The 21,511-nt window shown below is 42.9% G+C and overlaps 1 protein-coding gene across 1 annotated transcript in view; it reads right to left on the bottom strand.

The window, feature by feature from the left end:
• Positions 1-19,361, bottom strand: part of LOC115160681 (protein Wnt-6-like) — a 35,066-nt gene extending 15,705 nt beyond the window's left edge. The window contains exons 1-2 of the mRNA XM_029710930.1: positions 18,618-19,361; positions 10,486-10,706 (exon numbers count right to left, since the gene is read on the bottom strand). Of these exons, the coding sequence (XP_029566790.1) occupies positions 10,486-10,706; positions 18,618-18,697 (301 nt within the window). The 5' untranslated portion in view covers positions 18,698-19,361. The remainder of the gene's footprint in view (positions 1-10,485; positions 10,707-18,617) is intronic.
• Positions 19,362-21,511: the final 2,150 nt, after the last annotated feature.

Here is a 21,511-nt window from a genome sequence, read left to right as displayed (position 1 = left end):
CACCCTGTCACGCCCTGACCTGAGAGAAATGGTTTGTTTCTCTATGTGGTTAGGTCAGGGTGTGGGGTGGGCATTCTATGATGTCTATTTCTTTGTGTTGAGCCGAGTATGGTTCCTAATCAGAGGCAGCTGTCTATCGTTGTCTCTGATTAGGAATCATACTTAGGCAGCCTTTCCCCACCTGTAGTTGTGGGATCTTATTTTTGTACTGCTTGTTAAGCCTGCAAGACGTGACGGTCGTTATCATTGTTTCTTATTTTGTGTTTAGTGTTCTGATTTAAAATAAATACAAGGATGAACACTTAACACGCTGCACCTTGGTCTACTCCTTTTGACGATCATAACAGAAGATCCCACCACCAAAGGACCAAGCAGCGTGGGCAGGATGACTGGACATGGGAGGACATCCTGGATGGAAAAGGATCCTGGACTGGAACAGGTGGAAGCAGCGAGGGAGGAACAGCGACGAGATCGACAGGCAAGGAAACAACGGAAGGCCGAGAGGCAGCGGCAAAAACAAATTGGGGGGGGGGGGGGGGCACACGGGGTGATTGGCGAAGTCGGGGTTGAGACCTGAGCCAACTCTCCGTGCTTACCGTGGGGAGCGGGTGACCGAGCAAGCACCGTGTTATGCGGTGATGCGCACTGTGTCGCCAGTGCTCACTCACAGCCCGGTGCGCTCGGTGCAAGCTCCTCACCATTGCCGTGCTAGAGTTGGCCATCAGCCAGGAAGAAGTGCGCCGGCTCAGCGTATCTGGTCTCCAGTGCGTCTCTTCGGCCCAGGTTATCCTGCGCCTGCTCTACGCACGGTACCCCCCGGTCACCAGCACAGCCCAGTTCGTCCTGTTCCAGCGCTCCGCCCTTGCTGGGCTAAAATAACCGTCCAGCCAGGACGGGGTGTGCCAGCCCTAAGCTCCAGACCTCTAGTGCACCTCCACGGCCCAGTACCCCCTGTGCCTGCTCTGCGCACCCAGTCTCCTGTGCGTCTCCCCAGTCCGGTGAGACCGGTTCCAGCTCCACGTAGGAAGCCTCCAGTGATGATCAATGGTCCGAAGCCTGTAGGGATGATCCATGGCACGAAGCCTCCAGTGATGATCCATGACCCAGAGCCTGTAGGGATGATCCATGGCACAAAGCCTCCAGTGGTAATCCATGGCCCGGAGCCTCCAGTGATGATCCATGGCATGAAACCTCCAGTGAGGATCCATGGCCTGGAGCCTGTAGGGATGATCCATGGCACGAAGCCTCCAGTGATAATCCATGGCCCGGAGCCACCAGTGATGATCCATGGCACGAAGCCTCCAGTGATGATCCATGGCCCAGAGCCTGTAGGGATGATCCATGGCACGAAGCCTCCAGTGATAATCCATGGCCCGGAGCCTCCAGTGATGATACATGACACAAAGCCTCCAGTGATGATCCATGGCGCGGAACCTGTAGTGATGATCCATGGCACAGAGCCTGCAGCGACGGTCCCCTCTCCGGAACCTACAGAGACGCTCTCCAGTCCGGAGCCTCCAGCGACGCTCTCTAGTCCGGAGCCTCCAGCGACGCTCTCCAGTCCGGAGCCTCCAGCGACGCTCCCCAGTCCGGAGCCTCCAGCGACGCTCCTCAGTCCGGAGCCTCCAGCAACGCTCCCCAGTCCGGAGCCTCCAGCGACGCTCCCCAGTCCGGAGCCTCCAGCGACGCTCCCCAGTCAGGAGCCTCCAGCGATGCTCCCCAGTCCGGAGCCTCCAGCGACGCTCCTCAGTCCGGAGCCTCCAGCGACGCTCCCCAGTCCGGAGCCTCCAGCAACGGTCAGCAGCCCCGAGTCTTCAGCGATGGTCTGCAGCCCCGAGTCTTCAGCGGCGGTCTGCAGCCCAGAGTCCTCAGCGGCGGCCTGCAGCCCAGAGTCTTCAGCGGCGGCTTGCAGCCCAGAGTCTCCGGCGATGATTCACGGTCTGGATCCTCCGGCGACACAGAAGCGGGGGGATCAGCGGGCGGTGTGGGGGCTACGCCCCGAACCAGAACCGCCGCCAAGTATAGATGCCCACCCGGACCCTCCCCTATAGGTTCAGGTTTGCGGCCAGGAGTCCGCACCTTTGGGGGGGGGGGGGTACTGTCACACCCTGACCTGAGAGAAATTGTTTGTTTCTCTATGTGGTTAGGTCAGGGTGTGGGGTGGGCATTCTATGGTGTCTATTTCTTTGTGTTGAGCCGAGTATGGTTCCTAATCAGAAGCAGCTGTCTATCGTTGTCTCTGATTAGGAATCATACTTAGGCAGCCTTTCCCCACCTGTAGTTGTGGGATCTTATTTTTGTACTGCTTGTTAAGCCTGCAAGACGTGACGGTCGTTATCATTGTTTCTTATTTTGTGTTTAGTGTTCTGATTTAACCTGTTGGGGCTAGGGGGCAGTATTTGCACGGCCGGATAAAAAACGTCCCCGATTTAAACTGGTTACTACTCTTGCCCAGAAAGGAGAATATGCATATAATAGTAGATTTGGATAGAAAACACTCTAAAGTTTCTAAAACTGTTTGAATGGTGTCTGTGAGTATAACAGAACTCATATGGCAGGCCAAAACCTGAGAAGATTCCATACAGGAAGTGCCCTGTCTGACAATTTTGACGTGACGGTCGTTTGTTTTGTTCTTTCAATCTTTGAATGAATACAACGTCGCCTTTTGCAATATTATCTCTATTTTACGAGAAAAATCGCATAAAAATTGATTTTAAACAGCGTTTGACATGCTTTGAAGTACGGTAATGGAATATTTTGAATTTTTTTGTCATGAAATGCGCTCGCGCGAAACCCTTCGGATTGTGACCTGAACGCACGAACAAAACGGAGCTATTTCAATATAACTATGGATTATTTCGAACCAAAACAACATTTGTTGTTGAAGGAGAAGTCCTAGGAGTGCATTCTGACGAAGAACAGCAAAGGTAATCCAATTTTTCTTATAGTAAATCTGAGTTTGGTGAGGGCCAAACTTGGTGGGTGTCAAATTAGCTAGCCGTGATGGCCGGGCTATCTACTCAGAATATTGCAAAATGTCCTTCCGCCGAAAAGCTATTTTAAAATCTGACACCGCAATTGCATAAAGGAGTTCTGTATCTATAATTCTTAAAATAATTGTTATGTATTTTGTGAACGTTTTATGTTGAGTAATTAAGTAAATTCACCGGAAGTTTGTGGTGTGTATGCTAGTTGCTAGTTCTGAACATCACATGCTAATGTAAAAAGCTGGTTTTTGATATAAATATGAACTTGATTGAACAAAACATGCATGTATTGTATAACATAATGTCCTAGGAGTGTCATCTGATGAAGATCATCAAAGTTTAGTGCTGCATTAGCTGTGTTTTTGGTTTTTGTGACATATATGCTTGCTTGAAAAATGGCTGTGTGGTTATTTCTGGCTATGTACTCTCCTAACATAATCTAATGTTTTGCTTTCGCTGTAAAGCCTTTTTGAAATCGGACAATGTGGTTAGATTAATGAGAGTCTTATCTTTCAAATGGTGTAAAAGTCCTATGTTTGAGAACTTTGAATTATGAAATTTTAAATTTGGCGCTCTGATGTGTCACTGGCTGTTGAATAGTGCGGGATAATTTCGTCCCACCTACCCTAGAGGTTAAAATAAATACAAGGATGAACACTTACCACGCTTCACCTTGGTCTACTCCTTTTGACGATCGTGACACACCCATATATGGGATAGGGTGCCATTTGTGACGCGTCCATAGAGGGATTATGGGTAATGTCTAAAAGTCACGCCTGTTTACTGTTTCAGTTGGAGAGGCGGAGATTAAAACAGAATCTCTGAGGAGGTCGATGTCTAGACAAGCTACAGTAATGGTTGTTTCAGTAATGTCCCTCAGTCTCGCTCGTCTTTAGCCCCTGCTCGCTCATCTTTATCATGAGCAATGCAATCATCGTGTCTATATTGGAAAGAAGACGTTTAATTCATAGAAGTGAAATGAAACTTTATAACACAATCAAAAAGTATTTCTGTTCAGTTTGACTTTGACTAAGATAATAAAAACATGCTTACATGACTAAGAGAGAAGAGGTTATGAAAAAATTAAAAAAGAAATATCTTGATTTGAATGAACACCATTTTATATTTTCCTCAGAGACACAAATTCCCCAAAAATTCTCCAGCAGCTTACGCCTGGGCCTGCCTGGGAGATCACTTGGTGCCAGAAGGGGCTTCGCAAGGAATTAGACAATATTTTTTTAATACTCAATCTTTGAGTCAATGATGCATGCGTTCAGGTTAAAAATAATAGAGGTAACCCAGAGCCCCTCTATGTAGCAGTAAATGTGACAGAGCCTTGATGAGTGTGAATCATTTTGGTTTATTGATTTTGCTGCCCTGTGCCACAGTCCAGGAGAAGTTCAAGTCTTGTACCGCACATATCTCATTGCATCTCTGAAATCCATTCTATTACCTTGAGACTTACAGAACAGTGAGTAAACCAAGTAATCCCTAAACATGCATCAAACCGACAAACACACTTACTAAAAACGACACACATTCCACCTTAAAAATGATGCGTAGCCATATATCGCACAGATTTGACTATAATCCGATAATTGACGAAATGCAGCTGCTCTGTTGATCTCTGAATCAACACATACAGTATTTCTTTCATCAGGCAGAGTCCAAGGCCATATGACCCCACTCAAGCCCTCAACTTGCAACCAGAGGAATGTTTAAGAGTGTATAGATTGTAGCTGAACATCGGCGTTCAACGGAAGCACAATACTGTGCCTTAATGCAGGTGTGAATAAAAAGATTACATTGAGGAAACAAGAGAAACGATTAGCTACAGTAGCTTAACTCCTGGAGCAGCTGTCTGCCCCAGTGGACCCGTGAGAGTGTAATCTAAAATTGCACGGTGTTACCTGATACAACAAAGCCATTACACCCTCATTATCTGAGTTTAGAACCGAGAGAAGAAGCAACATCTCCACTTTGATCGTATCAGTGCCAGGGCCTGACACAGGATCAGCCCTGTGTAATTTACACTTCAGGGCTAATCGGTTCTAACATAACAGAGATTAAGGCAATTACGGTGTTAGATCATTACCAAGAAAAGTAATTGCCTTAAAATAAGTGGATAGTACATGACTTTAATGTTTGCAGTGGTGTGTAACGTTTTGTATGTTCATTCATATTTGTCCCAAAAAAAATCCCCCAAAAATCTAGGTGTTTCAACTAATTATTATTAAGTAACTGGTTCCACAGTCTTTTTTTTATTTACTCAACTTTTCGGTCCAAGTCTTACCTGAACTAAAACATTTAGTTGGCCCAAACTTAGCTCCAACTTGAGAAAACTGGCAAAAATGGTGTTTGTTAAACTTGTTTCTGGGGGGCAGCTTAACTAAAAAAGGGTGCGCAACTGGTTACACACACAGTGCTTTTAACATTTTCAATGTACATATTTGACACACGTTGACATACATTTCGCATGTTCATTCATACACTAATTACGATTTGAACTCACAACCTCTTGGTTCATGGCATTCCAAGCTTCCTGCTACGCGACCATGTCTGTGACGATTATCAATTAATCTGACTATTCTCTCATCGTTGATTTGATTGACTTATTGAAGTCATTTTTGGTTTTTCTGTATAGTTGTCTAATGTTGGTGGAGCATATTACTCTGTTTTAATGTTACTCCTTAATCACTATGATGAATATAATAGTTTTTCTTGAGTGTACTTTTAACAGAGCTGAGATTTACAGTGAAGTGCAAAGTGTAGCAGTACAGGTGAAATCAGTAATTGACACAGACATGATGGTGTAGCAGGAATATTGTAATGCTGTGAACCAAGAGGTTCTGAGTTCAAATACCAGGTTGAGGACATGTTGAATACTAATTACCGTATACATGCACAATGTAATCAAGTATGTCAATGTGTGTCAAATCTGTACGTTGAAAACATTGTATGTTAAAAGCACTGTGTGTAACTAGTTCCACAGCCTTTTTAAGGTAAGATGTCCAAATAATTGTTTCTAGTTCAAATCAAATGTTATTTGTCTCATGCGCCGAATATAACGGTGGTAGACCTTACAGTGAAATGCTTACTTACAAGCCCTTAACAAACAATGCAGTTTTAAGAAAAATACCCCCCCCCCAAAAAAAGAAATAAAAGTAACAAATAATTAAAGAGCAGCAGTAAAATAGCAATAGTGAGGCTTTATACAGGGGGCACCGGTACAGAGTCAATGGGTGGGGGCACCGGTTAGTAGAGGTAATATGTACATGTAGGTAGAGTTATTAAAGTGACTATGCATAGATAATAACAGATAGTAGCAGCAGTGTAAAAGAGGGGGACAATGCAAATAGTCTGAGTAGACATTTGATTCGATGTTCAGGAGTCTTATGGCTTGGGGGTAGAAGCTGTTAAAAAGTATTTTGGACCTAGACTTGGCGCTCTGGTACCGCTTGCCATGCAGTAGCAGAGAGAACAGTCTATGACTAGGGTGGCTGGAGTCTTTGACAATTTTTAGGACCTTCCTCTGACAAATTGTCAAAGACTCCAGCTACCCTAGTTGAATGAACATATGAGATCATTTGAGCAAACACATCACTTTAAGTTGACTGAATTCTTGCCTATGTTTTCTCATGCTGGTGCCAAATTTGTTAAGTTCAGGTAACACTTTGACCAAAAAGTTGAGTAAACAACAAAAAAAAAAGACAGTGGAACAAATTACTTAATCATATTTAATTGAAACAAAAAATAAATGTTACAGTGCAATTTATCCCATGTCTAACTGGGATCATTTCATTGACGTTATGACATTGTGCCGCAGTGTCTCACCTCATCCAGAGAGTTTGGCCGGAGTTCTATGGGTCCTGATCAAATGTGGTACATCATATAGGGAATAGGGTGCTATTTGGGACACAGACTAAGTGTGTCACATTCATAAGAAAGGACAGATAGTGAAAGACCTAAAATGTGTGATGCTTGTTTTCTCTCCAGGAGTCTGGAGAAAACCCTCTCCGCCCCCCCGGCCAGACGATGCAAAGCTCCCAAATGATGATTGACAGAGAAGCAGACAGAAGCAGGAGCATTTTAACAGAGCTAATAACGAGCAAAATTCCTGAGGTGGCAGAAGAATTATGATTATTCTATCTTGTCACAACTGCATACTGTCTCTGAGCATGTCTAATTACTTCATTACAACCATGAGACAACATGTCGAAGCAGCCAGCATAGCTCACAGCAAACCCCTGGCAACCCCTGGCATCGATAAGTCAACACAACAACAGCTCTGGTTTATATGTTTGAATATAGGAAGAAAAAGCCTCCAGTTATTTTTGCAATGGGAGAAAGATGTAAGCTACTTTGGACAGCACCCCCAGCCCGCCGCGTGCATGTGAGGAAGTGAACCTGTCCTTGCAGATCTTCCTGCACTGACAAATGGTCATTAGAGCTACATCTTGGTAATTGTTCGGAATGCTTCAAAACATAGGAGCACTTAAGCCATACCTATAGACAAGGAGGAATTTATGATTAATTGCCATTTTGGCAAGCAGTTTCACTGAGTTCTCCAGTTCTCAGTGAAAGGAGTAGCTAATGTTGTAATCCTTATACTGACAGCAAATTTACACTCAACTAAAGCTACAAAGATGCTATTTAGATCCGTCTGTCTGGGAACAAATCAGGGCCTGGGTTCCCAAAAGCATCTTAAAACCTCTTAGATGTAAAGTTCCCTGTTTAGGGGTCTGCGTTGTTCTGCTACAGGTTCCGATCAAATTTTTGGCTTACGAATTGATCTGTGGACACTGTCGATCAACATAGCTTGCATTGAGCGATAGCCCTGGTTCCTACAGACACAGTAGTATATTTTGTCTGCCTGTGTGACGTAGGATGTGAAATATGAAACCACTTGAAGCTGGGATGTCCCTCCTACCATTTCATTCGCTCTTCCGACTGTCTATCAACTCCTGGCTGAACCCTACGTCACAGCCACTGACAAAGCACATGCCTGCAATCCTTATATCATAGTGCAGCAGGAGAGAGTGATTTCGTCACAACAGCACATTCAGAGATCAAAATAGCCATTAATCTAAAATAATTAATCGATTTTAAACAAAAAACACGTTATGTTTGTCTTAGATGAGATGAACTCCTACGGAGTTTAGGAAGCCAAGCTAGAGCTTGGTGAGACGTTCACAGCGGTGGAGGCAGATGTTTTGATCACTAACACTAAACATACAAATATGTATTTTACAGTTATTAGAAGGGTGAAATCTTATAGTTAGTCATTTTATAACTTCATTATACTATATTTAGAAAGCATATAAGTCATTTTGAGCCTTATTCATACAGTTTTGTTGAATACAAAATACATACATATTTTTATCGTATTTGTACTGTGCTTGAGCTTGTGTCCTCAAAATTGGCTACACCTCAGCAATTTATAACTATTTTTTACCAGAAAGGTGAGCTACTAACATTTTTTGGAGTATGCAGCATTACTAGTTATTGTTTATGGCTCTCTCGTGATAAATAATTACTTTTGGAGATGACGTAAATTACTTTTCGATTACATTTAGTTACATTTAACTGGTTTTCGTTAGAACCTTCGTAGGAGCATCGTTAAATATCCGAGTTGTTTCCCAAAACCCTCATAAGTAAAGTTGCACTTGAAAACACTTGTTATTTACTAACTGTCTCAGACCACTCATAGAACAGCTAAGGTAGTTGTTAGATCATTTTTTGCAGTTCCGCATCACTTTATACACAGAAGATCTCTGCTAAACATAGAATCAAGCTGTTTAGAACACAAATTTGTCTTTGCAATTGAACAAGCGAAGAATAAAAAGATGATTCAAATGAAAATGAGATGAATGCATTAAAAAAGAATTAAGCAGGGCTATAGGCAACATAGGCCTATATATATATATATATATATATATTGTTCAGTTAATTGAGTTCTATTTGTAGGCTACACTGTCTGTAACGCCTTGGTATACTTCATGATGTGTAACAACGTGTGCAATGAAGTGCCAAATTAATCTGTGATTTAGTGCATTATTATAGGGTAAGCGTTAGAATAAGCCACCTCAATATTTGCAGCCATATGGTGATATCTCTCTAGGAGCTGATCTGTCGTCAGTATTGTGGAATAATTATAATGTTAAGGTAAGATTTGAATGGAGAAAGCTGATCAGAGAGCTGCGCTGCCTTTCTTTCATTCCTCTCAGTATCGACACATGGTCCAACGACGCACTTAGTGAACGTTCTTTCTGCGTGGTGTTTTGGGAAACGCATGTTACTCATGTTATCTTCGGCCATTGTAGGAAAGATGCACCGTTAAAACACTTTTGGAAGCATAATTTCCGTCGCTATCGGGAAACCCGGGCCCAGTCCAGTAAGAGCGGTCACATAAAACCAGGTCAAATCAATGCTCTAGCTGTTCCTTGGATCAACATCTGACTAGAGGAGACCAACCGCACCACAGGCACTCTGCCCTCTGCTGACTCTCAGCAACAAAACAGGAACATTACAAACCACAGTTTACAGGAAGATGATGTATATCATCTAGCACTATAGAAGGAATCATCTTAATACCCACATATTCCTCACCGAGCGAACAAAGTTACTTTAAAGCGCCTGCGGAATACTTAGCTTTGCCTCGAGAGATTAAAGGCTTCATCTGTAATGACTTAAATGGCTATGGCATGAGATATTTTTTACTCAGAATTTAGTCTTTAAAACTAAGCGGCGGTTCTTCGAGACAAAATCTTTAAGGGAAAGTTATAATGGACACTTCTTGTGTCAGATTAATGACGGTAAAGAACAGGAATTCTGTCAACGCCAGCAGGATGCTTGTAACGGTACTCTAATTGTTTTGAATATGAAAGACCTGCTCAAAAGATTCTTCAAACAACTGAGGGCATGCATTAGCTAGATAGTAGAAGATAAAACCAATAAAGGATACACTATATTGGAGCTAAACGGTGGTTTGTTGACAAAACACTTCCTTGTTGGTACACACAGAATGGTCTCTATTAACCAAGCATAGAAAAGTGCAACGGGAGGAGACAACGTACAAAAAGCAAGACAATAATTGCATAGTAGCAGGGCCTACATTCGTTTTATTACTCAGTTCAAAGAGCACCGGCAATGTTAGAGATCAATGGTTATATGAGAAGCAATTTAGGAGATAATTTTGAGTTTGTAATTTGATGCAAAAGAGGAGCAGTCAAGTGTAAATCTGCCTTGTTAACATACAACAGCTGGCCTTGTTCTCCACTGCACTTTGGATCAGAGTAAAGTTGAAGTGAGGCCATTGGCTGTGCACTCAAAGGTCAAGGGGTCACGTCTTAAGTGAGACACTGTTAAACCATTTGAAAGGCACTTAGATTATTATTTTCTATGTCAGGCAGGCAGTGATTGTATGTAGAGTTATTGGATAAATTAGGGGGAAATTATCATAGGGTCCTATTTTCCATAATGACAAGTCCTCACTCACCTTGTTGGAGTATTTTGCCAAAGTACTTGTTCTGACTGGTGCAGTTCCAGCGGCGAAAACGAAACTGGTACTGGCACTCCCGCACACCCAGCTTGGCACCCTTGGCGACCTCGTGGACGATCTCTGGCTGGTTCTGGCACAGCTCAGCCTGCTTGCCCGCTAGCCGCTTGGTCTTCCGACAGATGCTATTGGGGTCCATGACTAGAGGGCTCCCCACTGCCCTACAGGGAAGTATACAACAGATTGACTGTGACTACAAATCACACTACAGGGGCATAACATTATGATGTGATCGTGTCTTACTCTTACTACATATAAGTATCACTGAAGCTAAATGTATGTGTTCTCCTATTAGGCAGTTTGATTACTTGACATCGGGTGTGGAGAGAAATAGTAAATCTGCAGTGATGCGGAAACAGAAAAAGGAGCTAGAGAGCTGCATCTTAATTGCCGGGTTTCTTACCTAGCATTGACAGATGTATGTTTACCCTTAGGAAAATTGTTTATTTCAATTCCTAATGGGAGTACAGGCCTCAGGTTGAACAATGTGAACTCTTGCCAGTACTTCCCGTGACAGTTGCTATGACATAATGTGAGAACAGCCCTATCCCCCTGTTCCCTCGATTCAATAACTCTGCATCTGACTCCAGTTGAGCTGATGTGATCCGTAAAGCTCGAGTCAGTTTTTATCATTATGTGGAAGTAGGAGTGTGCGAGAATACCTCATTGCTTTTCACTCACCCTTGTCACAGCTAATCTTCCTGACTAATAACATTCATCTGCCTTGTGAGTTTGTTTTTAAGAAGTCAAACAAGCACTCTTGCCAATCCCTAGCATTGCGGTCTGATAAGAATCATGAGACACAGGACCGTTGCTCTTAAAATGTAATGCATCCCATCTCCAGTAAGTCAATTACATTATTAAGTCGAAACCATTTATATATCAATGTCTGAAATGTCACTGTATATCTGTGATTCAATCAAAATACCAATTATTTGAATACAGTTGGATGCACCTTTTTTTTTATCCATAGCGTCATGGAAAACTAAAATTGAACTGCCAACATACTGTACACAAAATAGCATAATGGCTGCACAGATTAAGTATAGAAAATTATTGAAAGCCTAATAATTCACACTGTCCTAAAAGCGGGGAGTGAACAGTAGCTTAATCCCCACAATGTGAGTTATCCTCACTGAAGTGTGAGAACTTGACTCCGACAGTCCAGCGTCACCGACGTCTGGGATCCTGACATCCTTCTGCCAGTTACTGATGATGTATTGACAACGTCTCTATAGAAACGGATCACAGGGGAACACATCTCCAGCGCGCTATAGTATTTTCCTACACAGATCTGACTCCAATGGTTCCACACCCCTGTGTAAGTAACATGTGCAGATAAAGAACTTAGCAGACACACCAAGTCTTTACAACCCCTGAATATCTGATGTGTTATGGCCTTCAAACCTGGGGGAATCTCTGAGCCAGGATCATAGCTTTGAAATTGGCTCAGCGAGCTGAACACACAAAAAAAGGGACCGGGTTTTACAGCAGGAGGTGTAGACTCGTAAAAAAAAAAAAAAAAACTAAAGCAGACCGTGTTTCAGAGTTTCTTCTCCAAGTCCTGTGTCATTGTCAAAGTGAAAGGCAAACCCTCCTCGCCCAATTCAAAAGCGAGGCTTTTATATCAAACGAGCAGCCGAAGCGGCTAGAACACTGGCAAGGACGAATCATGTGGTCTGAATATGGCTCCGGCAATATGTAGATGAAGACATTTTTCTGTCTTGAACACCATGCTGTGTTCCAGCATCAACACAAACCAGGACTGACCTGAACAGGACACTATGAGGAACACAATGTTATCAGTGTTGAATATAAAGGATAGGAATCTCTATAAAAGCACATATATAGGAACTACAAAATCAGATAAGCAATCAATCTTCCACGTCCATGCAATGTGTCATTATTCCTCCCCTTTATCAGTCACAGTAATGCTCCTGGACACGATAATGGTGAAACAGAGTCTAATCATAAGAGAAAGGAGGATGCACTACCAATCTACGCAATCAAGAGCCCTCTAAACAGTGCCTCACATGAAATATCACAGAGATAACCAGAGACCAAAATAGAAAGGGAAACACTGATAAAGGACATGTATCCAAATAATCAGTCTCTATGTAGGCCATCATGATCTTTCGCAGATAAGCTCTTGTATTTTTGTGTGGACCTCAAGTAACATCATGAAGTGCATGGCCATAGATATATGGGCTTTTTTCACTTTGCAAACAATACATTTCATGATCCTAATTCTCTATGCCGGCTATGGTGTATATGAAGTCAGTCATGACAAGGCTGGAACGCTAGCTGGAGAGCGGCTTGTGTTCAGCTCTCTGGTCCGTGTCTCCGAGCCATGGCACAATCTTCTCTAGAACTCAAATCCTGAACTCAAATCACATGTTTGTCTTGCAATAAGTGAGGACAACATGAGGTCTACGCGCACACTGAAAAATCTCAATGTCTGGAAATTGGTGGAGGACACATGCTCTGTGGTGAAACAGAGTACATAGTAGCCCCGGCTAAGCCCTGTCATTGAATCTTTATCTGATCCTTCTGGCCTTGAATGGAAATCATGCGATTTTCCAGAAATAGGTATGGCTTTGAAATGGGAGTGAGAAGTAGCAGATGAAATGAGACCTCGTGTTGTCCTCACTTATTGCAAGACAAACATGTGACAGACTGCAGCGGTGCAACAGTGCTGTGCACGATTTGATTTAGTGTTGTGATGGGAAAGCTGCCGTCTTATCGGCTCTTAACCAACCATGCTATTTTGTTTGTTTTGTAAATAATGTTGCTGATACAGTCTATTATGACCGGAAAGAGCTTCTGGACATCAGAACTGGGATTGCTCAACTCAAACTGGACGAAGAGTTCTTCTCAATGAGTCGGACAGGAGGGATATAATACAGACACCCGACCAGGCCCAGATCCCCATTATTCGCTGGAGAAGGAAACGGAGATTTCGCGGAAAGAGATCAGGGTGCCTTGTGAGGATCAGGCGACGAGTGGCTAATCTGCCCATGCCTTCCGTCCTGCTAGCTAACATTCAATCGCTGGAAAAATAAATGGGACGAACTGAAAGAACGTTTTTCCTACCAATGGGACATTCAAAAACGGTAACATCTTACATTTCACCGAGTCGTGGCTGAACGACGACATTAAGAACATAAAGTTGGTGGGTTATACACTCTATCGGCAGGACAGAACAGCAGCCTCTGGCAAGACACGAGGCGGGGGCCTATGCATTCATGTAAGCAACAGCTAGTGCACAATATCTAAGGAAGTCTCAAGGTTTTTCTCGCCCGAGGTAGAGTATATCATGATAAGCTGTAGACCACACGTCTCTACCAAGAGAGTTTTCATCTGTATTTTTCATAGCTGTCTACATACACAGACCAATGCTGGCACTAAAACCGCACTCAATGAGCTGTATACCGCCATAAGCAAACAGGAAAACGCTCATCCAGAGGTGGCGCTCCTGGACACTACCAACTGTGGCTCAATTGGTAGAGCATGGTGTTTGCAACGCCAGCATGGTGTGTGCAACGCCAGGGTTGTGGGTTCGATTCCCACGGAGGGCCAGTACAAAAACAACAAAAAAAATTGTGAAATGTATGCATTCACTACTGTAAGTCGCTCTGGATAAGAGCGTCTGCTAAATGACTAAAATGTAAAATGTAGTTCTATAAAAAAGTGGTCAGATGAAACCGATGCTAAGCTACAGGACTGTTTTGCTAGCACAACTGGAATATGTTCCGGGATTCTTCCGATGGCATTGAGGAGTACACCACATCAGTCACTGGCTTTATCAATAAGTGCATCGAGGACGTCATCCCAACAGTGACCGTACGTACATACCCCAACCAGAAGCATGGACCACAGGCAACATCCACACTGAGCTAAAGGCTAGAGCTGCTGCTTTCAAGGAGCGGGACTCTAACCTGGAAGCTTATAAGAAATCCCGCTAAGCCCTCCGGCGAACTATCAAACAGGCAAAGCATCAATTGAGGACTAAGGTCGAATCGTACTACACCGGCCCTGACGCTCGTCGGATGTGGCAAGGCCTGCAAACTATTACAGACTACAAAGGGAAGCACAGCCGAGAGCTGCCCAGTGACACGAGCCTACCAGACGAACTAAATAACTTCTATGCTCGCTTCAAGGCAAGCAACACAAACACGCTCTCCGCAGCCGATGTGAGTAAGACCTTTAAACAGGTCAACATTCACAAGGCCACAGGCCCAGGCGGATTTCCAGGACGTGTAATCCAAGCATGCGCTGACCAACTGGCAAGTGTCTTCACTGACAGTTTCAACCTCTCCCTGTCTGAGACTGTAATACCAACATGTTTCAAGCAGACCACCATAGGTGCTGTGCCCAAGAACACTAAGGCAACCTGCCTAAATGACTACCGACCCGTAGCACTCATGTCTGTAGCCATGAAATGCTTTGAAAGGCTGGTCATGGCTCACATCAACACCATTATCGCAGAAACCCTAGACCCACTCCAATTTGCATACCGCACCAACAGATCCACAGATGTTGCAATCTCTATTGCACTCCACACTGCCCTTTCACACCTGGACAAAAGGAACACCTATGTGAGAATGCACCATAGTGCCCTCAAAGGTCATCACTAAGCTTAGGACCCTGGGACTAAACACCTCCCTCTGCAACTGGATCCTGGACTTTCTGACGGCCGCCCCCAGGTGGTAAGGGTAGGTAACAACACATCCGCCACGCTGATCCTCAACACGGGGGCCCCTCAGGGGTGCGTGCTCAGTCCCCTTCTGTACTCCCTGTTCACTCATGACTGCACGGCCAGGCATGACTCCAACACCATCATTAAGTTTGCTGATGACACAACAGTGGTAGGCCTGATCACCGACAACGATGAGACAGCCTATAGGGAGGTCAGAGACCTGACCGTATGGTTCAAGGACAACAACCTCTCCCTCAACGTGATCAAGACAAAGGAGATGATTGTGGCCTACAGGAAAAAGAGGACCTAACACGCCCCCATTCTCATCGACGGGGCTGTAGTGGAGCAGCTAGAGAGCTTCAAGTACCTTGGGTCCACATCACCAACAAACTAAGATGGTCCAAGCACACCAAGACAGTCATGAAGAGGGCACGACAAAACCTATTCACCCTCAGGAGATTCACCCTCAGATCCTCAAAAGGTTTTACAGCTACACCATTGAGAGCATTCCGACTGGTTGCATCACTGCCTGGTATGGCAACTGCTCGGCCTCCGACCGCAAGGCACTACAGAGGGTAGCGCGTACGGCCCTGTACATCACTGGGGCCAAGCTTCCTGCCATCCAGGATCTCTATACCAGGCGGTATCAGAGAAAGGCCCTAAAAATTGTCAAAGACACCAGCCACCCTGTCATTGCCACCCTGTCATTGACTGTTCTCTCTGCTACCGCAGGGCAAGCGGTACCAGAGCGCCAAGTCTAGGTCCAAGAGGCTTCTAAACAGCATCTACCCCCAATTCATAAGACTCCTGAACATCTATTCAAATGGCTACCCAGACTATTTTCTTTGCCCCCCACCTTCTACGCTGCTGCTACTCTCTGTTATTATCTATGCATAGTCACTTTAATAACTCTACCTACATGTACCTACAGCGAGGGAAAAAAGTATTTGATCCCCTGCTGATTTTGTACGTTTGCCCACTGACAAAGAAATTATCAGTCTATAATTTTAATGGTAGGTTTCTTTGAACAGTGAGAGACAGAATAACAACAAAAAAATCCAGAAAAACGCATGTCAAAAATGTTATCAATTTATTTGCATTTTAATGAGGGAAATAAGTATTTGACCCCTCTGCAAAACATGACTTAGTACTTGGTGGCAAAACCCTTGTTGGCAATCACAGAGGTCAGACGTTTCTTGTAGTTGGCCACCAGGTTTGCACACATCTCAGGAGGGATTTTGTCCCACTCCTCTTTGCAGATCTTCTCCAAGTCATTAAGGTTTCCATTTCCATTTGCGAATAATCGCACCAACTGTTGTTACCTTCTCACCAAGCAACTTGGCGATGGTCTTGTAGCCCATTCCAGCCTTGTGTAGGTCTACAATCTTGTCCCTGACATCCTTGGAGAGCTCTTTGGTCTTGGCCATGGTGGAGAGTTTGGAATCTGATTGATTGATTGCTTCTGTGGACAGGGGTCTTTTATATAGGTAACAAACTGAGATTAGGAGCACTCCCTTTAAGAGTGTGCTCCTAATCTCAGCTCTTTACCTGTATAAAAGACACCTGGGAGCCAGAAATCTTTCTGATTGAGAGGGGGTCAAATACTTATTTCCCTCATTAAAATGCAAATCAAGTTATAACATTTTTGACATGCGTTTTTCTGGATTTTTTTGTTGTTATTCTGTCTCTCACTGTTCAAATAAACCTACCATTAAAATTATAGACTGATCATTTCTTTGTCAGTGGGCAAACATACAAAATCAGCAGGGGATCAAATACTTTTTTCCCTCACTGTATTACCTCAATTACCTCGACTAACCGGTGCCCCCGCACATTGACTCTGTACCAGTACCCCCTGTATATAGCCTTGCTATTGTTATTTTACTGCTGCTCTTTAATTATTTGTTACTTTTATTTCTTTTTTTGGGGGGGGGGTATCTTTCTTAAAACTGCATTGTTGGTTAAGGGCTTGTAAGTAAGCATTTCACTGTATTCGGGGCATTGTGACAAATAAAATGTGATGTTTGATTTGATTTGATAATGATAAAGATCTGGTATAATGAAGTGCTTCTCTACAGATGATGCATTGCTGAAGCTTGGCCCAGGACCCATTCCAGGAGCGGATGAGTGGAAATGGCACACGCTATATGCACACCTGTGGGCCACACTCCTGGCTGCCTGCCAGACTATGACCCACACACAGCCAGGAGGGCCGGGAATTTACTTGTCCTGAAACTTGCAAAGGCATTCCAAATTCTCTGGTCTCACTGCTCTCTGTCCAAATGATTACAGCCTAATCAAAGAAGCTCTGAAAGAAGAGGTTTATCTCAGAGACGTTTCATCTACCCCCACAAATGGCATCCTGTCTGTCTGGTCAGGCTGACAACCATTTGCTTTAAAAAGACAAGGAGCAGAGAGACAGGAGTGAGATGGCATGCACAGCTCTCAACAGAAAGCATCTTTGTCCTGTCAAACTGCAGGACCTCCAGGTGTGCTCACCTGAGTACTCCAATTTTGTCTTTGGGAAGAGAGGTTCACAGTTTAGCAGTACTAATAGCTGGCCTTCAAACTTGAAAAGGTTTGATTTAGTTAAATATCCCTCTTCAGATATGCGTGTCTCAAATTAATTGATTATACTTATGAAGAAAAAAATCAGTCTGTGTCTTTTTAAGTCTCATACATCTCAGAGTACTGAACAAATAATTGTTTTATGATGACATATCCACTGCCTCAAGGTCCACAGGAAAAAATTCCAACTCTGACCTCCCTAATATCTCTGTTTTTACAACAGGCAATTGCAGACCTCCACAAGCTGAAGCTGAATCTTTTTGGCTAGCTGAGTTATAACATTAGGGACTTTAGTTTTTTATTGTTGATTTCATTGACTTACTTAACCACATTTTAGACATTAGTTTGTTACCAACAATAAAAATGCTGTATTGAAGATAAATGTTGTGGTTCGTTAAGACATTTTTTAGAAATTGTTTGATCAGTCATTACAATTTTTTGAGTGAGTTTCCAGTAGGAAGGTGGTAATAGATAAAGAAACCCAAAAGGTTTAATTAGTATGTAATTGTAGTCTAAGTATTACCAAATGCATCACAATGCGGTCAAGGTCATCAAAAGTACTACCATGTTATTACACTTGTCAATACAAGGCTCTTTGAATAGTGGTTATATCAATTGAGTCAAATGCAGAATTGCATGTATTTTAGTACATCCTGACATCATGCCAATCTTTAGCCAGATATCAACATGGACGCGTGCAAAGCATACTTAACATCAGATGACAAAACCACCGCATTCTAAGAAACCTTATTTACATGAGCAACTAAATATGACGCACATGTTAATTGTTTGTAACATGACTTACCACCATAACCCAATGATATTGACCGGACATAAGAGGATGAAAAACAGGGCTAGTTGAGTCCGAGATAATGGAATCGTCATGATGAGAGAGTGTCCTTCAAAAAAACAACAACGTTAAATTAAAAAGTGAGAGCCGCCAATCCCCAATTCAATTAAGGTGTTGTTGTTTTCATTGGATGTCCTGCGGAGTTCGTAATCTGCAGGATTCAGCACACCCACTAAATGCTCAAAAAGTCCTTTGAAAGACTCTGGATGCACCACTAAAGTTCGATTACACGGTCAGGAGGGAAGAGACATCGTGATGAAATGTGTTAACCTCTTCATAGTCGTCTCTCTGGCAGAAAGAGTCAAGACTGAAATACCAGAGGCAGAGGTGACAAGCACGTCCTAACTAAAACACCCAAATTCCAATAGCACAGCGATTTTAATCTGGCAGCAAGGATACTACAGCCCGGGGGTGATGGAATGTAGCCAGACCTTGGGCAGAAAAGTAAACCCAAGGACCAGCAATGCTAACGTTTTAGTGCAAAAGTAATATAATCTATTGGCCTTGGTAACAACCGTAAAAGTTTACTCGGCATCGAAGTGTCGGTTTCGATTCACAGGTAGGCGCAAAACCCACAAATTTATCCGGGTGTCTGCGCTCTAATGCACTTTTCAAGTGGGAATGTACTTCCTTTGCAGAAGATATGCGCTCATCTCCCACCTGGTATGATGTCGCTTCGGGCCAAGTGAAAACCTATTTTGTCACTCAGAAAAACGGGATAATTAGTTGGAAGAACCTGACTGTGTGCAAAAATATATTTTACATCAGAATGGCAGAGAAAGGGAAACAGTTTCCCCTGGGTGTTTATAGTGAAGAAATAAGAGCTTTCAGGTGTTCCATACCTTTGTCATATTTGCCTATATCTGTTGATAATATGAACATGCATACTATGTAGACCCAAAGTTGTTTTTCTCCGAAATAAAGTAGACCAATAGACCAGTAAAGCCAACTTTCATTGCAACTGTAACAGTTGTGGAAAGGCAATAACTTATTCAGCAAAAATATGTATTGAGAGAGAGATAATATGTTTCTGCTCATCCATTCATCTATATTTTTATTTATTTATTCAGGACGAATAGCCTAAGGTAATCTTTGGGCTATTACCTCCATCTGTGCTGAAATATATTTTATGATTTGTTTACATTATACTGTTTGGTCAACATTCTCAGTTCTTTGCTGAGCTCACATTCTATTTTTTTTCATATTAGTCGTTAATAAATTATTTACAATCTTTTCACGACAAAAGGACACTTTGTGCCCATGTGTCATACATGTTTTAGATAGGATTACCATCTACTTATCTCCTTTTAGAGTTGCCAAGGGCATCCCACTTGAAATTCAAGAACTCTGTCTTCATGTAGCCCATCAAAGAATCCGCCCTGCATTCCAATACAGTGATCCAATCAATCACAATATAAACACAAGCAAACAGGTCATTTCACTAGTCCCATTTGCATTTTTCATTTCTCTCTCTCTCATAGCCCTGAGCAGCTAAGAGGAAAGAAGAGGAGCCTTGTCTGCTATCTCATGTCCAGGTCTGTTTGATTCATACCTTTTGTATTTCCTCCAACTTCAAAGGTGAGATATGGAAGGGTTTTGTCTAAGCCGCAGGTGTGTCACGGTAATGATAGTTCCATTTATCATTAGATTTAAAAAAAGAAGTGATATCTGACTTAGCCTCAATGTATCATCATTGGGTCATCATTGGGTCATGTGACAAAGCAGACATTGAATCTAAAGTTTTTTTTTGTGTGTGGGACCTACAGTAAACTCCAGATCACATGTAGGACACAATTCAAAGTAGACTGAACTGTGCATTTTTGGTGCACTTTTGTGTCGAGTTTTGAAGTCTCTCTTTATTAACCACATGAAGACAGTTCATGTCCCAGCTTTGAGTGCAATACATTGCATTTGACCTAATCCAAAAAATTGGCCTACGTAAATCTACCCTTACATTTTTGGAATTCCTGCAAAAAATGCTCTGCTATTTATATGAATTGCACTCATAATCATATAAGAAAGTTATGAAAATTGAGTTATCACTCCTCGTCTATATTTAACTGAGGCATAATTGCAAACATGACTACTCCACTTGTAGTCCCCCCCCCCCCTCTCTTTCTGTATGGGTGAGTGTTTTTGTTAGGGAAGACTGATTCTTCATACTTGGCTTAAACTTTATGGACAATAAAGATCCCATTTCAAAGTACAGCAGGGTGTTGAGCCTGGGGCCTTGGCTGAGTGTTCCTGGGAACAGCCCTAAGCAGAACTAGAGTATGTCTTTAGCTGACAGTGCTTCAACAATCCCTTGTACTGCTAGCATGTGCTTCATACTTCGCCCTTGCAACGGGGCTCAGCGTACTCACCTTTTCACACTGCCTTCATCCAACCATGAAATGGCTACCTACTGTCTGCCATGGGATTGCACCTCCTATCTCTGGTTACCAGCTTCATCTTTCTACCACACATTAGCCCTTTGTTTCTCAAATCTTAAAATCCCCTTAATCTGGAAAAAGCCAGTCAATACATTCCCCTACGATTGTCATCCAAAATGATTAGAAATCCCATCACACATCATATTTTAAAAACACATGATGTATATGTGCCTTAACCTTTTTAAACAAACCACAGTCATTTTTTGGGGGAATCCCCTTGAGAAGTAAAGTTTGTGAAATTCCTTCACAACCGGTAAGGAAATTTTATTAGAAAACATCAATATTGTCACATGGAATCACATATCTGTAAACACTACGTCTGTTTGGAAAAATAAATAGTGTTATGTCATATGGTATGATGCCCTGACGACAGCAAATGAGGGAGATGGATGCAATATTTTCATCAAAATTGTGTAA

This window comes from Salmo trutta, chromosome 24 (assembly GCF_901001165.1).
Source record: "Salmo trutta chromosome 24, fSalTru1.1, whole genome shotgun sequence".
Taxonomy (NCBI): Eukaryota; Metazoa; Chordata; class Actinopteri; order Salmoniformes; family Salmonidae; genus Salmo; species Salmo trutta.
This window is presented reverse-complemented; position numbering and strand designations above follow the sequence as displayed.